The sequence below is a fragment of the Gracilinanus agilis genome, chromosome 6 (assembly GCF_016433145.1).
Source record: "Gracilinanus agilis isolate LMUSP501 chromosome 6, AgileGrace, whole genome shotgun sequence".
Lineage (NCBI taxonomy): Eukaryota > Metazoa > Chordata > Mammalia > Didelphimorphia > Didelphidae > Gracilinanus > Gracilinanus agilis.
This window is the reverse complement of record NC_058135.1, coordinates 211840407-211865100: the sequence shown is the minus strand read 5'-3', so window position 1 is coordinate 211865100 and position 24694 is coordinate 211840407. Positions and strand designations below refer to the sequence as shown.

The 24694-nt window shown below is 37.0% G+C and overlaps 1 protein-coding gene across 1 annotated transcript in view; it reads right to left on the bottom strand.

The window, feature by feature from the left end:
• STK32B (serine/threonine kinase 32B) overlaps positions 1 to 24694 on the bottom strand; it is a 320859-nt gene that overhangs the window by 27335 nt on the left and 268830 nt on the right. The window contains exons 7-10 of the mRNA XM_044680894.1: positions 17299 to 17415; positions 8840 to 8965; positions 3049 to 3180; positions 994 to 1058 (exon numbers count right to left, since the gene is read on the bottom strand). Of these exons, the coding sequence (XP_044536829.1) occupies positions 994 to 1058; positions 3049 to 3180; positions 8840 to 8965; positions 17299 to 17415 (440 nt within the window). The remainder of the gene's footprint in view (positions 1 to 993; positions 1059 to 3048; positions 3181 to 8839; positions 8966 to 17298; positions 17416 to 24694) is intronic.

Sequence of the window (24694 nt, the reverse complement as noted above, 5' to 3'; positions counted from 1 at the left end):
CTTGCTCTTCCTTCAGGCGAAGAAATGAAAGTCCTGTATATACAAGGACTTTCTTGTTCATTTTCAGCAAGCCTCAATTCACTTCCAGCAGTCTATTTCAAGGATCAACTTAATCAGCTATGTAATTATTACTCTTAAACCCTTTTCAGTTCTTTAAGGGATTAATTTGATCTGTAGGTTGAGAGATAAGTGGAGAGGCTAGTGAGGGCTATGTGTCCAGAAACCATTACCATTAAAAAATTTGGTAAAACTCATGTGTATAAGAACAACTTGTCAAGTCAGTGAGTATTCACTCCTTTCTTTCTGTCAGTCCATTAAACTCAGAATCAGGAAATTGGCAGTGAAGGACCCTGAAAGATTACCTAGTCAAACTCCTGTCCCCCATTTTATAGAGGATGAAATACAAGTTCAAGAGGAATGAAGAGATTAACCAAGGTCACAAATTAGTTTGTAGTGAACTTTACTATTCTACCTCTCTTTACCCAGAAAGATCATAAAATCCTAGAGTTGGAAGGGACCTAAGATGGCATGAAAGTGAACCTCCTCATTTTGCAAAGGAGAAGATTGTTACTGGTCATGCAATCTTCTTGAAGGCTATTTTCTATACATAGCCTTGTATATACTTAATGAATATTAATTGAATTAAATTGAAGTGACTTGATTAAAGTCACACGGTGAGTTAGAGGCAGAGCTAGGACATTGGGACAATTTTCAAGAACTACAGAATGGAGCTGCCAAATGTACAGTGGACCTGGGAGGAAATCAGTGACTAGCTCACAGCTTCCTCTTTCCTCCATTAGCTTGACTTTTTTTTTCATCTCTTTCCTAACATTTCGTGCACAAAATATTAGGAGTATGAACAGAAATCCTCCAGTCTCCTTCCTCCCAAACTACACTACAAAACCTTCTCCCCACCCCATATGGGAATAATTTTGATCACTGTAGACAGACTAATAATGTGATGTAGAACAGGCATCTCCAGGAGGTACTTACTTTTCTCTGTTGAAGATGATAAATTCTTTCCTCACTGTTTCTAAACACTGCTGTAGGTGTCCATTCTTTCAAAATGTCAGGAAGAGGTTGATCATAAATGAAAGAAAACAATCATGGAGACAAAAAAGGAACCCATTGTGAATAGAGAATTCATCACTGACTCGAATAAAAGATGGTTTCAGGGGAATGAACTCGGAAAATGGGACAGAGTTTGGGATTTAAAGGGATGATTGTTCTCAAAATTGTCCCCAAGGAACTTTGACCTCTTTCTTTTCAGGAGCAAGCCTGTTGATGACTATATGTCCATTTCAAATAACCATAGAGAATCATGAAACTCTGCTGATGGTGATTTTTATTTCTTGCTGCTTAGAATTTTCATTGGACCAAATTACTATGCATTAGTGTCATGCAAATCTATGAAGCAAGGATAGGAGACTTGTGTGACAAAGAGTATCAGCCAGGATTCACCATTGCTCTTCACAAATTTTTTTTGACCTCTTGCTATTGAGTGTGGTGTCTTCTTAGGTTTCTGCATTGCAATAAATTTTATTTCAAAGGTTGCTAATACTACTTTTAATCATAGCATCAATATAATGATTATTTGAATTTTCCCCAGGTTTAATGTAATAGGTTTGGAGGATGATTTGTGTTCATGTTGACCATCTCTGGTATAAATAAGAAGGCTAATATTTACTTGCCTTCCTAATCTAAGGATATAAAAATCTTTAAAAACATTTGTTCATGAGGAATATTTGACTTACTATACTTTTGTGAAGTAGTACCCTTTGGAGTCTCCACCAAAAAAATAAGACAACTTTTAGTGATTTGATAGTGGCTCTAAACATCATCTTTTTTATGATCAATTTGTGGCAGTTTTTAAAATAAAGTGACAATGTGTCCAGGATTTCAACCACTTTGGATCATTGGAGTCCCATATTTCAGAGGGTTTCAGGCAGCTAAGTGGTACAGTGGATAGAGCAATTGGGCCTGTAGTCTGGAAAACCTGAGTTCAATCCTGGCCTAGACATTCTATCTGTGTGAGCCTGGGCAAGTTATATAACCTCTGTTTGCCCTAATTTCCTTAACTATTAAATGAAGATAATAACACAACTTACTTCATGAGGTTCTTTTGGGGATCAAATGAGATAAAGTTTGTAAAGTGCTTAGCACAGTGCCTGGCACTTAATAAATGCTATATAAATGCTGATTCCCTTCCCTTCTCCATATGGAATCATAACACTTTCCACTCCCCAAATCAAGGAAAGAGATAGTGAGCAGCCATGTGAATGAATATTCTCTAGTGTCTCTCTCTTGTTGCTCCAGCATTTCAGGAACAGCAATGGACCCTTTTCCTCCAATTGCAAGACTGAATCACTGGAGAAGAAGAGAAGAAAGATGCATCTGGCATCTTCAAATATTTCTTTCTCCTCTGTTACTGGCTAGCTGAACTATTAATCAACACCAGGCTAAGCACCGAAGTAGAATGAAAATAATAGTTGAGCTGTTGGTCAATATCAGAATAATTTAAATAATTTGTGACTGATCTGATGACAATCAGTCAAACAAGTAACAATTAAGGAAAGAGGAAGAAGGTATAGACTCATTTGCTTAAATTTTTCTGTATCCCATAAAAATTTCTGGGGATCCATTTAGAATATTCTAACAAATGGTCTAAAGCAGTGATAGGAAAACTACAGCCAGTGAGCCAGATGTGTGTGTGTGTGTGTGTGTATGTGGGGGGCCTGAAATGTTCCATCCGGCCCAGTGACATTATTCCTAATCTGATGAATACAATAAGTAGGATACAATACAATGAACCTTTCAAAAAGTTGCCTTAGATACAAACTGACAGATGAGCATTTCCTTTCCTTTGGCCCCCTCTTTAAAAAGTTTGCCCATCACTGGTCTAAAGTATGACTGGTCTAGCTAAGTCTCCTTAAAATGATGAAAATACTCAACTTTGTTCTCCACAAGGCCACCCCCTAGTCTCAGACCTTCATCTGAAGAAGGAATGAAGGAGACTTTGCCCTCCATGCACCACAACCCAGAACCTACCAGGGCACAGCTTTCTTTCCCTCCATCTTTGGATTTGTTTTTGGCGAGCCTCTTCTTCTTTTTATGAAGGGGTTTAGATTCTAGAATCATTTCTTCTAATTCAAAAGTTGGATCACAATTCAGCCTCCCCTTCTGTTACCAAAACAGAAAACAGACATAAAATTTCCTTATGAAATTGAAATCTTTGTCTTTGGTGTCTGATGGTGCTCCATGTGAAGGCTTTTATCACTCTGTGATTTTCTGAAAAGCAGTCAAATGGAGCCTCCAATATTGTCACCAAGAAGAATTAACGGAAGATTTCCAATAGAGAATATAAGCACTTGTATTTTAGCTTTTATCCCATCTAGTTTTAGCAATGAAAAGCAGAGGAAGAATTCAAACAACTCTCTGCAACCTGAACAGGCAAGAGGCACACACACACACACACACACACACACACACACACACACACACGATAGATAGAGGGGGGGGGGAGAGAGAGAGAGAGAGAGAGAGAGAGAGAGAGAGAGAGAGAGAGAGAGAGAGAGAGAGAGAGAGAGAGTGCAATGGGCCTGTACCACTCCAAGACTTTTGCACCAGTTGGATTTATTCTTTGGAAACTCAGGAAGCCTTATAGAGAACAGAACTCTTCAGGACTTCAATGCCAGAAGGGAATGAAATGAGTTGGGAAATGAGCCCAAACTAAGCTGCATCAATCAATTGAGATACAGCCACGGTCCCTATAGCTTAGTGTCATGGAAAGAGCTCTGCCCTTGGAATCTCAGAATTTCCAAATCTTAGAGCTGGAAGGAACCTATAGGCCATTCAGGCAGTTCCAATCTGAATAGAAATTATTTCTAAGACATGGCCAGCGAGTGCTCAATGGGTCTTCCAGTGAAGATCTCTGGTAAACAGATCTACATTACCTCCTGAGGAAATCCATTCCATCTCTGGACAACATTTGTTGTTAGGAAGTTTTTTTATTCAAATTATAGAGGAAAATGCTAGTGAATTTGCCTTTGGGGCTAATCAAAATAAGTGTAATCACTATTGTAGATAGGTGACACAATAGATAGAATCTTGGAACCTGCAGTAAGGAAGATCTGAGTTCAAATGTTATCTCAGACACTTACTAGCTGCGTAACCTTGGGCAAGTCATTTAACCTTCATCTGCCTTGCTTTCCTCATCTGAAAACTGGAATTTAAAAAGTAAAGAATTAAACACACACTCACAGAATGTAAAATAATAGAAATCAATTGCGCCAAAGACTTCTATGAACTTCCTGAGAATGGGGTGTTGGAAACCCCCAATATACTCTTCTTTCCAGTACTCAACTGAGCCTAAAAATGGAAAAACCCCCTAGAGAAAAATTGGAAGCTATAAGATAAGGAAGAAATTTCTTTGTCTGGGATTCAAGATACTCTAGTAATCATAATCACAATAGCTACTGTTTATATGGCATTTTAAAATTTGCAAAGCATTTTACTTATGTCACCTCATATGATTTAGAGGATATTATATTCCCACTCTACAGGTAAAGAAACTGAGGCTGAGAAAGGTGAAATGACTTGCCTAGGGTCACATTAGTAAACATCTTAGGTAGGATTTAAGTTCAGGTCTTCTTGACTCCGTAACCAATACTCTATCCTCTGCACAATTCAGTGGACATTTATATGCTTTTTAGTATACCTCAACTTACCTTTCCAGCTTTATCTTCCTTTTTAATCTCTATAAATCATAATGACAATAACAACAATAGCAAGAACAACAGAAAAAAACAGTATCCAAAACTTATATAGCACTTGAAGGTTTGCAGAACTCGTTATCCTATTTGATTCTCAAGGTGAGTCTGTAAGGTAGTTATTAATCTTATTTTGATCTTACAGATGAGAAACATTGAGGCTAGCAAAAATGGAGTGACTTGCTTTGAGCATTGAGTGTCTGAGGAAAGATGTGAATTTTAGTCTTCTTGACTCTTAAATCTCCTCTTTGTCGCCCCCCCCCCATGCCCACCCACAGCATAACTTCAGTTCTACTCTATGCTTTGGCTCATGAATTTTCCTTTCAATGACTTTCTTAATAGTTTCCTCCTTTGCCCTTTAATATCTTTCACCTCTTGGTCATGCATTAAATAACATATACATTTATATATGTGTACATATATATATATATATATGTATGTATGTTTTGTTTTGTTTTTTTAAGTTTTTAAACCCTTACTTTCTTAGGGACAGCTCTAAGACAGAAGGGCAAGGGCTAGGCAAATGGAATTAAGTGAACTTGCCCAGGGTCACACTACTGAGAAGTGTTTAAGGAGAGATTTGACTATCCACTAAGTGACCTAGCTGTATCCAAAATATATATGATTTGGAATTAAAAGGCTTGGGTTTAAATCCTCAAATTGGACCAAGGAATTTAACTTCTAAATTTCTTAATCTATAATTATGGTGGGAGGTTTTTGAACTCATAAGAACCTGTAACTACCTTTCCAATTCTAAATATATGTTCCTATATATTCGAATGATCTGATTAACATATTTTCTGATTTGGACAAATTGCTTGACTTGTCTTGCCCTCAGTTTCTTTCTCTGTAAAATTAAGGTTTGAAATGCATATCTAAAGACCCTTCTAGCACTAAGACTCCAGATACTGGCAGAGTAATTATCAATTGCCAAATCAATTTTTATCAAACAGGGAGCCTAGGTCATGGAATTACTTGAATTACATGGAATTACAATGTTTTTAAAATAAGATCTTCAGGAAAAAGAATAACACTACTAAATATAAAGTGAAATTCAAAATTTAAGTAACTTATTTCCTAGTCTTTGCTAGTGTCTCTCTGGGTAACTTTGGGTAAATCATTGTAACCACTTTGAGGGTCATTTTATTCATCTGTAAAGTGAAGGGTCTGTTACTAAATGCTATCTAAGGACCTTTCCAAGTCTGACAGTCCATTTCTTTTATATTCTAAAGTTCCTGTAAGGCAGTGATTCCCAAAGTGGGTGCTGCAGCGATCCAGGAGGGCAGTGATGCCACAGGTGCATTTATCTTTCCTATTAATTGCAATTAAAATTAAAAATAATTTCCAGGGGCCTAAGTAATATTTTTTCTGGAAAGGAGGCGGTAGGCCAAAAAAGTTTGGGAACCACTGCTCTAAGGTCTTACATTCTATATCCCAAGGTGTATCCAATTCTCATATGCTGCTTTCTTAGGACCATAGATTTTGAACTAAAAAGAATGTAAGTCATCAAAATCCAACCTCTTCCTTTCACAGGTAAAGAAGTAGGGCTTGGAAGGTTAAATTACTTGCTCAAGGTCATATAGGTAAGTAGCAGAGCTGGGATTCAAATTAACTTCTACTGAAGTCAAATTCAAGACTTTTGCCATTGTACTGTACTATGCTTTGTTCCAAAGTTCTAATTAGCTTTGCTATTCTAAGTACCAAAAACCTAAGGTCCTTTATAGTTCTAACAGTCTCAGTAAGAATAATAAAAATAACCCTTGCTGACCAAATTCTCATTTGCCAGGTTCTTCAATGGCTTTGAAAGAGCTGTCTTTCATTGAATTATTTCTCATTAGTGATCAGAGGAGACATAAAGCAGCCAAAGAGAAACCAAGGACCTCAGTGTCATAAGTGAAACTCTCCATCCTAATCAGGTCCAAATGAATTTTAAATGGAGACAAATGTTGAGTGAATGATGTCTAGGTTTGTAAGTAGGCTACAAATTTAATATGAATTAAGTATGAAAGGACAACCCCAAAGTTTATGAAAGCTTAGCCTATATTAAGAGAATCATCATATCCAAAATTAGTGGAGGTATAATAATCCTCCCTTCTGCCTTAGACAAATCATACCTGGACTCTTGGGGTTTTTTTTTATCCGATGTATTTTATTTTATGCATTTAAAAACATTATTCTAGGAAAAGGACCATAGGCTTCAGCAAGCTGACAAATGGGTCCATGATATTGAACAGGTTAACTTCTAACTTAGTTTTCTCTGCATCCTAGAGACAAAAGAAAAACATGAATGGAAAAATGGGTGCACAAACATGAATGTCTGTGCACCTGCCCCTATGCCTGAGTATCACACCTATACATCCATACCTCACACTCTGAGGACTGTCAGAGTCTCCCTCCCTCTGAAGTGGCCTTTAAATCCCCAATTAGAAAGAGAGGATACCTTTTCTCTCAGTCTTACAGCCCCACAGACCTGGGACTTCCATTGTTGCCACTTTCGCCAGTACCGGGGTGGGCTGGGTTCCTCTAGGTGGGTTTAGGAGGAGAAGAAAAGGGATACTAGTACAGATAGCTAGCATGGGCTCCAGAGATTGGCATCCACAGGGGTTTGTACAAACCTTAGTAGCTGCCTGAAAGTATTTAAAAGCCTTTTATGGGAAAAAAGGGCTTGGATTTGTTCTTAGACCCTAAGAACTAGAAACAAGAAAAAGAAGACAGAGAGGCAGACATGGGCTTGATGTACGTAGAAACCTGCCTCACAATGAGAGCTCTCACTGTGGAATGTGGGAGTCGATTGTTTTCAACAGTGGTCTTCAAGCACAAGCTGTGTGATCATTAGTTGGGTCTGGTATAGAGAAAATATTTGAGAGGCTATAGATTAGATTAAATGGCACAAGAGGTCCTTACTCATATCTGGACTATTGTGCTCAGCCTTATGTGCCAGATTATAGGAAAGGCATTGACAAGATGGAGCATTACCCACTTTTTGGTTGTTTAGTCATTTTTCAGTTGTGTTCAACTCTTCACAATTCTTTTTGTGGTGTGCTTGGAAAATATATTGGGATGGTTTGCCAATTTCTTCTCTAGCTCATATTACAGATAAAGAAACTGAGGAGAAGAGGGTTACATGATTTACCCAAGGTCATCCAACTACTAAAGTATCTGAGGTGTTTGAAACCATGCCACATGAGGATCGCTACAGAGAAGTATCACCAGTTGTAATATCTTCCTTTTGTTTTTTTTCTTTTCTGACATTGCTTGCCTTGCCTTTGTCTTTTTCCCTTTTCTCTTTCCCTTTTCACCCTTTTCACCCTTTTCACCCTTTTCCTCAATTCCCTTTTTCTTTTTTCTTTTTCCCTCCCTCCCTTTTACTTTCCTTCTCTTTTCTTCTCTCCTTTCCTTTTCTGGAACTCTTGTTGAGAAAATTCCCTCTACCCAGGAAGATCCATTGCTATTCTTTCATTTAAAGACATCTTAGACAGTTGCTTGGAGGCACTGAGGGGTAATGCAGCTTGCCTAGAGTCACACAAGCTGGGCTGTGTCAAAGGCAGCTTTTTGAAACCAAATCTTCCTGACTCCAAAGCCAGTTCATTATCCATGATTTTACTTTGCTTCTTATTGTACATTTCAAGTTGGATTCAAACACAATCTTTAAATATTTGAAAGTTCATCATGTGCAAGACACAGGCTTGAGTTTATAAGCCCTGAAGGCATGACAAGGATAATGGGTAAAAAGTACACAGAGACACATTTCATATAAATATAAAGAATTTCCTAATAATTGGACCTGGCTCAGGGCAGTTGTCTGCCTTAGATGGGATGAGTTTTCTGTCACTGGATGTCTTCTTGCAGTGGCTGGGTGATTATTTGCCAGGTATGCTAAAGAGGCAGCTTTACTTCTTCAGTTACTGGTTGGATTAGGTGATCTTTGAGGTCCTGCCTAGCTTTGTGACAGGATGATTATAAATGTCTAGAAAACTGTAGGGAGGAGCAAACCACATAGTAGGCTGATTCTTATGTGAGAGCAATGGAAGGATATTTGGAATAAGGGATCCAGTAGAATATCAACTCACATTTGGAACAAAACCAGGCGTCATTGCCTTCTCCAGCACAGCATCCCAGTTCATATCGGCTAAGTATGGAGAACTCTGAATATCTACAAGACTGGAAAGACGGCTCTCAGGGTCTTTTGTGAGAAGCTGTGATTTCAAAAGAGAAGAAGAAAAGATTTCCCTCATTTCACATGTTTAACAAGTTCAATAGTCGGATGAGAAGAAAAACAACTGCTTGATCACATGGGTAGATGGCGATATGATTGGGGATGTAGACTAAATGATCACCCTAATGCAAATATTAATAATATGGAAATAGGTCTTGAACAATGACACATGTAAAACCCAGTAGAATTGCTCATTGGTTATGGGAGGAAGTGGGAGGAGGGGAAGAAAAGATCATGAATCATATAACCATGGAAAAATATTATAAATTAATTAAATAAAAATTTTCAAATAAAAAAAGTCGGATGAGGATCCTGCAGTTTAAGGGTCTAGAGAGATAAATATAGCAAAATATTATTGCTTTGCATCAATGTAGCTCCTTTTCTCCGAGATGACCCACATATTCTGAGAAATTTCTCCTTGGATCAACAGGAAATAAGATCAATCCAATGAAAGTTATAAAGCAAATCAGTCAATTAATACACACATAAGTCTATGTGCCAGGCACTGTGGCAAGTGCTGGGAATACAAAGTAAAGCCAAAGATGATCCCTGTTCTCAAGAATCCCACAGTTTAATCAGGGAAACAACATGCATGCAACTATATAAAAAGAAGATATATACAGGACAAATTGGAGGTAATCAAGGGAGGAAAGGCACTAGAATTAAATCAAATTAGGCGAGGCTTCCTGTACAATGTAGGATTTTAGTTGGGACATGAAGGAAACTAGGAAATGGAGATGAGGAGAGAATTTTCTCTGCATGGGGAACAACCAATGAAAATACCCAGAAATGAGATGTGGGGTTCCTTTTGTGAGGAACAAGGCGATGGGACATCCAGTCTGAGATGTCTAACAGGCAGTTGGAGGTGTGAATCTGGATGTTAGGAGTGGTTAGGGCTAAACAAATAGATCTGGAAATCATTAGAATAGAGATAATAATCAAAACCATGGAAGCTGATGAGATCTCCAAGTCAAATAGTATACCACTTTGCCCTCCTTCTCCATCGCCACCACTATCATTACTACCAGAGTCAATATGGCAAAGTAGATAGTCAGTTTTTAAGTTGGAAGGTCTAGTTGCCTGTGACACACACACTTACCATATCACCTTGGCCAAGTCACTTAACAAATCATTGTCCCAAGTAACTTTTTAAAATGCAAAAAGAGATGCCACACTACATTGGTGGGGGGAATTTCCTCACTAGGAGTTCACTATAATTATGAAACCACAGTTCAAGCCTATATCTTTGTCTCCATAAAAAAGACCTTAAATTTTTCAAAGTAACATATGTTTATAATTCATCATAGACTCACAACACCAAAGTAATCATCATAGCTATTAATATCCTCTTTTTATGTGTGAACAAATAATAATAGCTAGCATTTGTAGAGTGCTTTAATGTTTGCAAAATGCTTTACAAATATATCTCATTTGATCCTCACAATCCTGAGAGATAAGTACTATTTCAGCCTCCATTTTTTAGAAAACTCAGGTAATCAGTGTTTATTGTATGTTTTAAACCTTTACCTTCTATCTTAGTATTAATTTTCAGACCAAAGAGTATCAAGAACCAGGCAATCAAGGGTTAAGTGACTTGCCCAGGGTCATATACAGCTAGGAAATATCTGAGGCCAAATTTGAACTCAGATTCCCCCCAACTCCTGGTGCTCAATCCCATTGAGCTACCCAGCTACCCTTGTAAAATAGATTTTAAGTGGCTTCCACTAGGTCACGCTGTTATTAGAATCTGAAGCCATATCAAAACTCAAATCTTCCTGACTTTTTTCAGCTTCAATTCTCTAACCACTCTATTATCTAGCTGAAGTTCAGAAAGATAGCATCCATCACATAGCAGGTAGAGCTCTAGATTTAAAGAGAGAAGGACCTGGTTTTGAATCCTGCTTCGGATATTTAACCCTGAACAAGTCACTTGGCCCCACTGTGCCTCAATTTCCTCACCTGTAAAATAAGGGAATTGAACTTGATGTCTCTAAGATTCCTTCTATCTCTATATTTTAGATTCTGAGATTGTATGGTTAAGTGACTTGCTCTTGGGTGTAATAGCCATTAAGTGTCAGAACTTGGTTTTCCTGAATCTGAGTTGAATGTAGTGTCACTGAGATAATGTTACAAAATGGTCAGAGAAATTATTTCTGAGGAAGGGTAATCTGTGCTATTATGATCAAGTAATTTTCACATGGTCAGAGAGTCTGTAAGAGTCAGAAGTAAGACGAATATTTAAAGTTGTGTCACTGGAGACACTGAAGCAACATGGCATATTTGGCAGTGGAATGATGGATAGAGTGCTGGACCTGGACTCAGGTAGACTCATCTTCCAAATTCAGATACTTTCCAGCGGTGTGATCCTGGGCAAGTCACTTAACCTTATTTGCCTCATTTTCTTCATCTTTCAAATGAACTAAAGGAAATGGCAACCACTCTAGTATCTTTGCCAAGAATAACCCTAAAAAGAGGTTACACAGAATCAGACAGGAATAAAAAATGACTGAAAGAGATGGTTCCTGAACCAGCAAAACCTAAGTTCCAATCTCATATCTGAGGAATACTGGTTCTGGTAATAAAAAAGGTGAAAGGACCTACTTGTACAAAAATATTTATGGCAGCTCTTTTTGTAGTGGCAAAGAATTGGAAATTGAGGGGATGTCTATCAATTGGGGAATGGCTGAACAAATTGTGGTACATGTTAGTGATGGAATATTATTGTGCTATAAGAAATGATAAAAAAGATGATTTCAGAAAAAGCTGGAAAGATCTTCAGAAACGGAGGCAGGGAGAAACAAGAAGAACTGGGGGAACTTTGTACACAATAACAGTAATATTGTACAATGATTATCTGTGAAAACTTTGCCAATCTCGGCAATGCAATGATCTGGGATGATCATGAAAGACTTATGATGGGGAATGCTATCCACTTCCAGAGGAAGAACTATTGGGAGTCATCTTTCACATCAGTGTATTTTTTTGGACTTTCTTTGGAATTTTGGATATGTATGAGTGTGTTATTATAACAATGACCAATATGAAAGCGTGTTTTGAATGATAATAAAATATATTTTTAAAGGAATACTGGTTCTGGGATCCTGGGCAAGTTACTTAACCTCTAAGTGCTCTAATTAATTCTCAAAATCTATAAGTTTCAGAAAAGTTGTCATCTCAGGAAGAGGTCAGAAAAACCTGGAAAGACTTATATGGACTGATGCAAAGTGAAGGGAGCAGAACCAGAAGAACAATTTATACAGTAACAGAAATATTATACCATAATCAGCTATGAAGTATTAAACTGTTATCAGTAAAGCAAATATCCAAGATAACCAGAAGGTACTCATGAGGAAAACGTTACCTACAACCCATTGGAGTCTGAGTGAAAATAATAGCATGCTAACTTCCATTTTATTTCCTTCATGAGATTTTTATTATATCTGTGATATGCATCTTTTCTCATGACATTAACAATGTGGAAATATGTATTACATGAAATAATGGGTATAACCTATATTAGACTATTTGCTCCTGGTGGGGAAAGAGGGAGAAAAATCTGAATTCTAAAATGTCAGAAAGCAATTGTCAAAAATTATTTCTAAAGGTAACTAAAAAAATAGTTTTTTTTAAAGACAGCAAAAAGAAAAATTGTCAGTTTATTGTATTGGTAAAGGGAATTTTCTCATCTTGAATGAAATTACAGCTCCAGTCCTTCTCCCTGGTTTTGTTGGAATAGTGAAGAAGTGGCAACAAATGAAAGAGATACTGCCAAGGTCAATAATATAGGATTTAGAAATACAAGGTGAGGAAGAAGAACAGTCAAAAGTGATCCCAGAGCCACAAGCCTTGCTTCATTAACAGGAAAGAGAAGCCAAGAGGAGGTTTAGGTAGTTTCTGATAAGCGATGTGGCTCATCATACTGTTTGAGACAGTGATTTGAGATTTCATCTTTACCTGAGAAAAGAGAAAATTGTAATGGAGAATCAGCCTTCTGTGACAGAGAGATTAAAAGAACAAGATGTAATTCCTCTCCTAGTATTTTTTTCCTCTCTTCTTCAAAAGGAATGTGTCTGAATGGTGACATGGAGGACACTGAGAGCAGACAACATAATAATCTCCTTTGCATTATTATTATTCTTATGGTTTCTTTTGTTCTGCAATTTTGTCTACCCGAAAACTGGAAAAAACTTAAGAGATTCATTAAAGGTTGGCAGCTTGTATCTTGATTTATAACTAACTTAAAATATATTGTGGAAAAATTCATAACTTTTGTCTAAAAGAGCTCAACTTTGATATCCGATATATTAAGCAGTATAATTTTATGAGCAAGCCAAAACTGAGTCACAAAAACAGTGTTAACATCCTTTGTTGTCGTTCAGTAACTTCCAGTTGTGTCCAAGTCTCCATGATCCCATTTAGGGTTTTCTTGGCAAAGATACTGGAGTAGTTTATCATTTCTTTCTCTAGCTCATTTTACTAAGGAGGATATTGAGGCAAATGGAGTTCAAATGCCTTGTCCATATGCTAATAAATGTCTGAACTCAAATTTGAACTCAGGGCTTCCTGATTCCAGGTCCAGCACTCTGTCCACTATACCACCTAGCTGCCCTTTTTACTTCCTAGTTCTGCCATTTCCTATCTGGGTGACCTTGGGAAAGTTATCTAAAACTCTTCATGTTTCAGTACCTGCATTTGTAAAATCCAAGTTTTATGCTAATCTCTTTTAGCCCTAAATTCTATGATTCTAAAATTTAGAGAAATCAAAAGAAAACTTAGAGCTAAAATGGAACTAGCATAGAGACAGATTACCTAGTACCATCTTATTTTTTCCAAGATATTTGAAACAATTCCTTTTCACCAATAGCAGATATGGTATAGAAGGGAGAGCCCTGGACTTGGATTCAAAGGATTTAGTCCTGATTGTCACTAAGAACTCTGTGATGACAAATAAGTCACATGTATCCCGTAACTACCTTGTTAAACAAAACAACCAAAAACTCTTCAGTTTTTCTCTATCACCTATATAGCCTCTTACTCCTTTGTCTGGAATTCAAAGCTCTCGCCGTCTACCATTAGCCTGCCTTTCTCCTCCCTTTTTTTACATTAATTTCTCTCCTCACAAACTAGGTTTCTCTGCCCCCCACCTCTCTGTAGTTTTCTACCTGTTTTTAAAAGCATATATGCTGTTACCTGTTTTGTCTCCTAAATTATTTTGTTGTTTGATCATTTCAGGCATGTCCAACTCTCCATGACACCACTTGGAATTTTATTGACAAAAATACTGGAGTGGTTTGTCATTTCCTTCTTCAGTTCATTTTACAGATTAGTCAACTAAGGTCAACAGGATGAAATGGCTTACCCAGGTTCATCTAGTTAGCATGTGTCTGAGGCTAGATTTGAACTCACCAAGATGAGTCTTCTTGATTCCAGACACTATCCACTGCCCACCTAGGTGCCCTAAAAGTGAGTTATCCTTAATTTATTGTTGTTTAGTCATTTTCAATTGTGTCTGTCTGACTCTAAATTCTTACCCATATTTTAAAGTTCATCTTACATGCTACTTTCTTCCTGAAATTTTCCTTGCTTCCCATCCTTTTATGAGTTTTACCCTCAGAGGTGAAGACAAGAGATCTGTTACATTTTCCTAATAAATTGGAAGTAAGTTCCATCAAGACAAGAACCACATCTTATCTAAGATCTTTGCATCTCCCCAAGTTCCTAGCAAAGTGTGTTCTGCACTCATTAGGAGATGGTTAGTATATATTATAATCTAGAAAATATGAATAACAATATTTGTGATCATCTACTTCAGACACTGAAGGGGAAAATCTTTGTAAAATATAAAACATAAAATTCTATAGAAAAGTAGGCTAGTTTTGCTTACTTTGGCCAAAAGGGAAAGTAGGTTCCTATCTAAAAAGAAGATCAAAAATCTAGAACTGAAGGCTTGGGTTTTGTGTTTGTTTACAGAAATATCCACAGAATTTCCTTTTTTCTTTTTTTATGGTAAAAATTTCTAAAGGATTTTGTTTTCCCCATGGCTTTGAAATTTACAAAAGAATTATACCTCTAATAAGAGGATAATAGAACAAGCAATAAGTTTTTAAAGAATAAACTATGGGGGCCGGGGCCAAATCAAACCTACTTTCATATTTCCCATGATGATTCAAGTGTTTTGCACAAAGGAGGAAATTAATAAATAAATTGAATAGATGAGAAGGGATCAAAGGCATTCTTTCTCCTTTTCTCCATCACTAATAAAGCTTCCCCCCACCTTTGAATTGCATCTAAAATGCCACCTATGAAAAGCATCTCCTGATCTCCCTCAATGCTAGTGTTATCCCCCTGTTGATAATCTCTCATTTATCCTATATATAGCTTCTTGGTACATAATTGCTTGCATATTGTCTCCCTCATTTGCCTGGGAGCTATTTGAGAGCAGGGGCTATTTTGGGGGTGGGGTAGGGAAGGGAAGTGTATCTTCATAGGTTAGCATAATTCCTGGCATTTAATAAATATTTATTAATGGACTGTGGGTATAGCTTAAATCTCTCTTCTGGGTCCCCTTTTTTCCTTTCTTAGTGACCTAATCAACTTCTGTGGCTTGAATAGTTATCCCTATGCAAATGATTCCAAGAACAATATAATGCTCTAGTCTCTCTCCTGTCCTCTAGTCCTTTCTTACCAATAGCAGGTAGGACATCCCCACTGGAGGTCCTTTGTATGTCTGAAACTCCACCTGCCCAAAACAGAGTTTGTTATCTTCCCTCAAACCTACACCTCCTCCTTCTCTTTTCCTGGGGATAATATCACCATCCCCACCCATTCACCTCAGTTGGAAACCTACAGTTTTCCTTGACTTTCCCCTCTCTTTCAATTCACCCCATATCCAATCAGTTCTCAAGTCTTATTGAATTTATTTCTACATTACATCAGTTACTAATCCCTTTCTGTTTATGCGAAGCCACCACGCTCATTCAGAACCTTATTACCTCTTCTCTTGACAATTGTCTCCTCATTAGATCCTCAGCTTGTAGACATATATATGTATACATAAGTACACACACATACACACACACACACACACACACACACACACATATATATATATATATACATATATATATATATATATATATATATATATATATATATATATATCTTTCCATGACTGACAAAGTAATCTTCTAGAGTATAAGCCTGACCATGTTATTCCCCTGCTCAAAAACCTTCTAGTACTCCTATTTCTTCAATGAAAAAATACAAATTCCTCAGCTTGATATTTTATGTCGTTCTTCATCTGATGCAAATCTACTTTTCCAGGGCCCTTGTACATTATTCCTCTTTACCTACTCTTTCCATGCCAACTTAATACATTACTGTCCCCCAAAGCTCACAATCTATAGCCTACCTCACTGCATCTGTAGGAACTGAACCCTATGTCTTGCCTAAGTTCTTTAGAATTCCCTAGCTTCTTTCAATAACTTTCTTGAACCTCTTACTTGTCAGGACCATCTTGATCTCTCAAAACAGCATGTNTATATATATCCCTTTCCATGACTGACAAAGTAATCTTCTAGAGTATAAGCCTGACCATGTTATTCCCCTGCTCAAAAACCTTCTAGTACTCCTATTTCTTCAATGAAAAAATACAAATTCCTCAGCTTGATATTTTATGTCGTTCTTCATCTGATGCAAATCTACTTTTCCAGGGCCCTTGTACATTATTCCTCTTTACCTACTCTTTCCATGCCAACTTAATACATTACTGTCCCCCAAAGCTCACAATCTATAGCCTACCTCACTGCATCTGTAGGAACTGAACCCTATGTCTTGCCTAAGTTCTTTAGAATTCCCTAGCTTCTTTCAATAACTTTCTTGAACCTCTTACTTGTCAGGACCATCTTGATCTCTCAAAACAGCATGTATATGCTTATTTGATTATAAGTTATATCCCACCTGCCCTCTATAATAGAAGGTCCTTGAAGGTAGGACTCATTTTTCATTTGTTTTTGTATCCTACCTGATAGAAGACTTTGAGTATAATAGTAATGAATAATTTTTCTTAATACTTAATCTTAAGTACTACCTAAATACATTTAACTTTATAAATTAATTAATTTTAACAAATTTACTTAATATTTAAAAAAATATATTCATTCAAAGTTGGCCAACTTAAAGATTAGTCAGTAGAGCAGGGAATAGAGTTGACTAGGGTCTTCCAGTTTATCAGCCTAACAAAGTTATTCTGGAACTTGAAGCTTTCAAAAGTTGAGCCTTGCCTTGGGCCCTTCTGAGTCTCCCCTCTCTTACCTTTTTTAATAATGCCACCATTCCTTTGCACCATGTGGAGGAGTAGTGAACCCGTTCTACTTTGAACATGTTGAGGATCTCATCAATTGGTGTGGCAGAATGGATTTCATAAGGTCTCTGCAAACAAAGGGGGAAAAAACAACAATTGAGAACTTGTCTTTCCTACTGAATATACCCACCTATCAACTGAGTAGTATCTGAACTTTCCTTTTAGTGGCCCTGTGACCCTAGTGAAACTATTTCATCTCTCTTTATTTAGAACTTGAGGGTAGTGTTTGCAATATCAATGACTGCAATGAAGAATTGAGAAAAGTTCTTTGTAGACTTTATAGCACAATATAGCATTCTAGTAGTGGACCAAGTGTTTAGGAAAGACTAACAGCTCTGGTGTGAGGGTTTGCTGAGTCCTTTTCAGGGCTGCCATTCTCCTTTGGTATACAACTTTCACCCAACTCTCACATGTGGCTCCAAGAAACTGTACAATGCACACCAACCACGTCTCAGTAAATCATCTCAACAGACAGGCTAAAGATAACTGATGTGTCACAAACTTGTCAGCTTTTTAGGGGGTATCTACCCCAGGAATGTAAGGACTTCTCCTATTGGAAGAGGCAGATGAGAGCAATTTTTTCCAGTGGTTATAAGGGTGGCTGAAGAAGGTACTGTGAAGTGCTCAGAGATTGGTTAGAGTTAGACACTGAAGAAGCCAAGATCATTCACTGCACCTCAAGTTATCACCAGTTGTCTTGATTTTGGTTCTGTCACAGCACCTTGATGACTCTGGAAAAGAGGTTAAGGTTCTTGATTTTGTGCCACTTTGTCTCACTTAAATCCAATTTATACATGAGTCAAAAGACATCACCAGAGATGTCATTTTGGTCCTTTTTAAGTATACAAAACAGTCAACAAGCACTATATAAGTGTGAGCTATTATTCCCTCATTTAAGCCCTTTTTTGATGCCTCCTCATGGTATGTAGATTCTTGAGCACTCTGCCAGTACAGTATAAGCTCTGGTAAATTTTCCCAGATAGCAAAAGATTCCAATATGAGGCCAATTCTGGACTGTTTCTGTTTTCTGAGGCCCTAATTAATCATCATTCAATTAATATTTATTAAGCCCTCATGTGTCAGACACCAGCTTTGAGAATTCAAAGAAAACATCACAGTCCTGCCTTCAAGGAGCTTGCATTCTCATGGAAGAGACAACATATTCACAAAATAGACATACAAGAAACATAAAGGTCAATGGGAGGCAAACTTATAAGAGAAAGCATTAACAGCTTTAGAACTGGAAAAGGATTCCTACAAAAGATGGGGTTTGAACTGAGAGTCTTGAAGGAAGACAAAAATTTTAGGGTTTTTTTTGTTGTTATTGTTGTTCTTGTTGCATGCCCAATTCAATGATCTGCTTTTTCTCTATTTTATTGAAGAAAGTATTTAGAGATGTAAATTTTCCCCTAAATACTGCTTTGGCTGTATCTCATAAATTTTGATATGTTGTCTCCTCATTGTCATTCCCTTTAATGAAATTATTGATTGTTTCTATTATGTTTTCTTTGATCCACTCTTTTTTTAGAATTATAATATTTTATTTTGAGTTCATTTTAAATTTATTTTTCCATGGATACTTACTGATTATACTTTTATTCCATTATGATATGAAAAGTATACATTTATTACTTACACTTTTTGCACATGGTTGTGAAGTATTTAAGCCCTACTACATGGTCAGTTTTTGTGTAGGTACCATGAACTGCTGAAAAGAAGATGTGTTCCTTTTTATCCACATTCATTTTTCACCAGAGATATATTAAACCTAATTTTCTAAAATTTTATTTACTTCCCTTACTTCTTTCTTGTTTATTTTTTTCTAGAATAGTTTTACTATCTATTTCCTCCTAAAGCTCATTTAATTTCTCCTTTAAAATTTGGAGATTAAATGATTTAGTGCACATATGTTTAGTATTGATATTATGTCATTGTCTATAGTATCTTTAATAAATTTCCTTCCTTATCTCTTTTTATTAGAACTATTTTTGCATTCACTTTGTCTAAGATCATATTTACTACTCCTGCTTTTTTTCATTTCAGCCAAATACAATATGTTTAGTATTGATATTATGTCATTGTCTATAGTATTTTTAATAAATTTCCTTCCTTATCTCTTTTTATTAGAACTATTTTTGCATTCACTTTGTCTAAGATCATATTTACTACTCCTGCTTTTTTTCACTTTAGCCAAAGCACAATGGATTCTACTCTAGTACCTTTCCTTTACTCTGTGTCTCCTTGCCTCAAATGTGGTTCTTGTAAACAACTTATCATAGGATTCTGTTTTTAAATCCACTCTGCTATGCACTTTTTTTATGGAAAAGTTCATCCCATCCACATTCACAGTTATGACGCCATCTTATTTTTCCCATTTGACTCTGCTCTTTCTCACTCCCTTCACTCTGTCCCTCCTCACAAGTGTTTTGTTTTTAATTACCTTCTACTTTTACCTCTTTTCTATTGCTCCCTCCCTCATTTATTTCCCTTCCTACTTCTCTAAGCACAAGATAATATAGTATACCCAAATGAATATGGTCATTATTTTCTCTCTGAGTCAATTCCAATGAGACTAAAGTTTAAGCACTGCCTATTTCCACTCTCAACCTCCCTACCACTATAATAGGGGTTTCTTTGTACCTTTTTAGGAGATGTAATTTGCCCTGCTCTATCTCTCCCTTCCTTTTTCTCTCAGTGAAATCCCTTTTCATCTCTTGATTTTTTTAATATCACATCATCAGATTACTCATGTACCTTCTGTCTATATATATTACTTCTAACTGCTATGACAATGATAAACATTTTAAGAGTTGCAAATATCTGTCCATGAGGAAATATAAACATAATGGCTTTACAGAATCTCTTGAGTTTTCTCATTCTTGTTTACCTTTGTATAATTCTTTGAGTCTTGTAATCAAGCATGGAATTTTCCATTTGGGTCTATTCTCTTCATCAAGAATTCTTGGAAATGTTCTATTTTATTAAGTTACCATTTCCCCCCTGAAAGAATATACTCAGTTTTGCTGCCTGGGTGATTCTGGGTTGTAAACCAAGTTCCTTTGCCTTCTGGAATATCATATTCCAGCCTTCTGATCTTTTAATGTAGAACACTGATTCCTAAAGTGGGTGCTACTGCCCCCTGGTGGGTGCTGCAGTGAGCCGGGGGGGGGGGCGGTGATGGCCACAGGTGCATTTATCTTTCCTATTAATTGCTATTAAAATTTTAAAAAAATTAATTTCCAGGGGGCTAAGTAATATTTTTTCTGGAAAGGGGGCAGTAGGCCAAAAAAGTTTGGGAACCACTGATGTAGAAGCTGCTAAGTCCTGTGTGATCCTGATTGTGGCTCCATGATATTTGAATTGCTTCTTTCTGGCTGTTTGCAGTATTTTCTCTTTGTCCCGGGAGTGCTTGGATTTGGCTATAATATTCTTGGGAGTTGTCATTTGAGGATTTATTTCAGGAGGTAATTGGTGGATTCTTTCAATTTCTATTTTACCTTCATTCATAAATATCAGGGGAGTGTTCTTTGATAATTTCTTGTAATATGATTTGTAGGCTTTTTTTGTCATGTCTTTCAGATAGTCCAATTATTCTTAGATTGTGTCTCCTAGATCTCTTTTCCAAGTAATTTTTTTAATGAGATATTTCAAATTTCTCCTATTTTTTATTCTTTTTATTTTGTTTATTTTTCTTGATTTCTCACAAATTCATTAACTTCTATTTGCCCAATTCTAACTTTTAAGGAATTATTTTCATTCATTCATTCATTCAAAACCTTTACCTTCCATCTTATAATCAATATCACATATTGATTCCAAGGTGGAAGAGTGGTAAGGGTGAGGCAATGGGGTTAAATGACTTACCCAGGGTCACACAGTGAGGAAGACTAGATTTAAATCTATGACCTCCCATCTCTAGGCCTGGCTTTCAATCTACTGAGCCACCCTGTTGCCCCAAAGAATTATTTGCTTCTGTGAACTTTTGAACCTTGTTTTCCAATTTGACCAATTCTGTTTTTTTAAGAAATTCTTTTCTTCTTTGGATTTTTGTGTCTCTTTTTTCATTTAGCCAATTCTGCTTTTTTAAGTTGTTATTTTCTCCTTGAATTATTTTCATTTCTCTTCCCCATTTTTCTTCTGCCACTCTTATTTGATTTTTTAATTCTTTTTTTAAGCTCTTCCAGAGGCTGAGACCAATTCTAATTTTTCTTAGGAGTATTGCATGTAGCTGCTTTGATCTCTGTGCCTGGGCCTTCCTCTTCTTTATCTCCATAATAATTTATATGATTAGGGTTTCTTTCTTTTTTTGCTGTTTGCTCACTTTCTCAGCCTATTTTTTTTTACTTTTTTATTTTACTTTTCTTTTATTTTACTTTTTTTTATTTTACTTTTACTTTTATCTTAAAAGTGGGCTTTATTCTCAGGATAGAGAGGGAACTCTCTTAAACTTCAGTTTTTCCTTACTGGTACTCAACTCTATTTCTGAGTTTCTGCAAGTTTCAGTTCTTCTAAGATTGTGTGATGGTCCATGGTCTAGGGGCTCTGAAAGCCACCTCTAACTGTTGATTTAGTCTCCTCCAGGGACTGCTGGTGGCTTGCAGGGTTTGGAGTACTGTGAGCTACCTTGTGCTGGGGCATATGGCTTCACCTCAAGCCTAGGTAGGAGCTTGGTGCCTTATTCTGGGCTTAATCAAACAGGTGTATCATGAACTACCTTGTTCTAGGGTTGCACTGGGGTTTGGAACCTCACTGCAGGCTTGAGCAGGGGCTCAGAGTCTCATTCTGGTCCTATATCACCCAGGTGCACTGCAAACTGCCCTGAACTGGGGCTTGGGGACTCATTGTAGGCTTGTTCCAGGACTTTAAAGGGGCAGGCATGTGGTTCTCTATTGGCTTAGTCAAGGTCTTGAGGCCTCAAAGTTAATTTGGAAGCAGGTTCAGAACCTAGAGCAGTAAGTTTTGTGTATAGGCAGGGCTTAACTCTTGGCTTATGCCAGTACTTCTTTTTTCCTATTTTATTTTATTTTATTTTATTTATTTTTTAGAATATTTTCCATGTTTATATGATTCATGTTCTTTCCCTTCCCCCTCCATACCCCTTCCTGTAGCCAATGCACAATTCTACTGTGTTTTTCATGTGTCATTGATCAAGTATTTCCATATTATAGATAGTTGCACTAGGGTGATCATTTAGAGTCTACATCCCCAATCATATTACCATCAACCCATGTGTTCAAGCAGTTGTTTTTCTTCTGTGTTTCTACACCCACATTTCTTTCTCTGGATGTGGATAGCATTCTTTCTCATAAGTCCCTCAGAATTGTTCTGGACCATTGCATTGCTGCTAGAAGTCCATTATACTCGATAGTATCACAGTGTATAGTCTCTGTGTATAATGTTCTCCTGGTTCTGTTCCTTTCACTCTATATCAATTTCTGGAGGTCATTCCAGTTCACATGGAATTCCTCCAGTTCATTATTCCTTTGATTTCCAGTACTTCTTGATGCAACCTTGTTGCTGGCTATGCAGCCTGACTATCGGTTGTTTTCCCTTGTCATCTAAGTGACAAGAAGTAGGTCCTCTGTGCCTACCTTCCAAGTTGTTTTCTGCAAGAAAGTTGCTTCACTCCATTCCTTTGTGGTTCTATTACTCCAGTGTTCATTGTTAAGGATTGTTTTATGGTTGGTTGAAAAGGATTCTTAGAGTGGGTTCAAGCTTTCCATGCTTCTACCCTGCCATCTTCACTATGCCTCCTGAAGCCACAGATTTTAAGACTGAGGAGAGAAGAGGGAGTGTTCCAGGAATGGAGTATGACCAGTTCAACAAATGAGAGATGATGAGAGTATGACTTAGAAGTGTAGCTGTATGAGACTGAAAGAAAATTAGTTGTTCAGTCATTTTTTTCAGTTATGCCAAACTCTTTGTGGCTGCATTTTGGGGTTCTTGGCAAACAGTGCTAGAGCTTAACTTTTATCCCCCACCTTTCTTCATTTTAGAGTACACGTTTCTCTGATAATATCCTTGATAGCTTTCCATCAAAGTTTCTTATTTGATTTATATTTATGCCTACTTCCCAACATGCATTTCTCTATTGCCCTCTGTCACATCTTCATTCTCAGGTCTTTGATCATCCTTGGGTTTCAAGTCTTCATATATCTATATGACAACAGCTATATACCAACGCTAGTAGAATTAAAAATGAATATCATTGAAAAGACAATTGAGAGGCATTTGGTGAGCAAACCTTCAAATGCTGTAGAATATAAATTCATTTATAGTATATAGTCCTCATTTCTTTCTGGAAGGAAAGGTTCAAATATGATAGTATTTGATCACCCTGAAAAGGTAAATTAGGGTCAGAATATAAAGTTGCCAAGTCTTGCCAACTTTATCTCCATAGTCTTACATAATCCATTTTCTTCTCTCTACTCACAGCTAATGTAGGCTCTCATCATCTCTTTCCTTTGTAAGAGGGAAATAGGTGTGAAGTATTTTTGAAGCTTAGAGAGACAGGCAGGAGCTGAGATTCCAACTGGAACACAGTGAAATCTCTCAAAAGGCAGTTGGATTTTTTGAAGGGTTTTGAGAAGCCATTGACCTGAGAGACCTGTGAATTTGGGGTATCTCAAAGCAATACCTGGAACCTTACAACTGCCAGGATCAAGGAGTAGAGGTTGAGATTTCTGACTTGCTTGGTGGACAAGCAAAGCCAATCTCCTTGATTTCCTCTGAAGAGTTATTTAGCTGGTTCCTGTGCTCTTGGAGTATACTTGGACTACATCAGATCACATCTGTGAGATCCCATTTGTCACTTGTGTCTCAGCTGCCTATTTAGAGTAGTCTAGGGATTTCCCAGATCTTCAACTTTTAACCCGGAATTTGATACTCAGTGTTTAGGTTAAGTGTGACCTCTCCCATCATTTCTAACCCTATAGTCAGTATCAAACCTATCATTATAAATATTTGGTCCCAGGCTACTCACTTGCTAGTTTCACAGACTCCCAGGCTAGGTGGAACTGTGGTGGCAGTTGGTCTCAAATGCCAATCCATAATCTCCCATTCCTTGTTCTTTGGAGGGGTTTGTGGTTTCCCAGTATGTTATTCCCAGACAGTTGCCTTGTCCTGTTGGTCCTCCTTCTCCCCTTTCTCTAAACCTACTAATATTTAAGTTCCCCAAAAGAGTTCCCCCATAAGACCTTGACTATGATAACAATATTGTTCAAAAATAAATTATTTTTAAGAGAATAAAAACAGTGTCCTTTTAACACAAAATAGATTATAGATGAATTTGAGAATCTATTATTTAAAGGTTGGGTTTCTTTTAACGTATATAATAAATTCATTCTG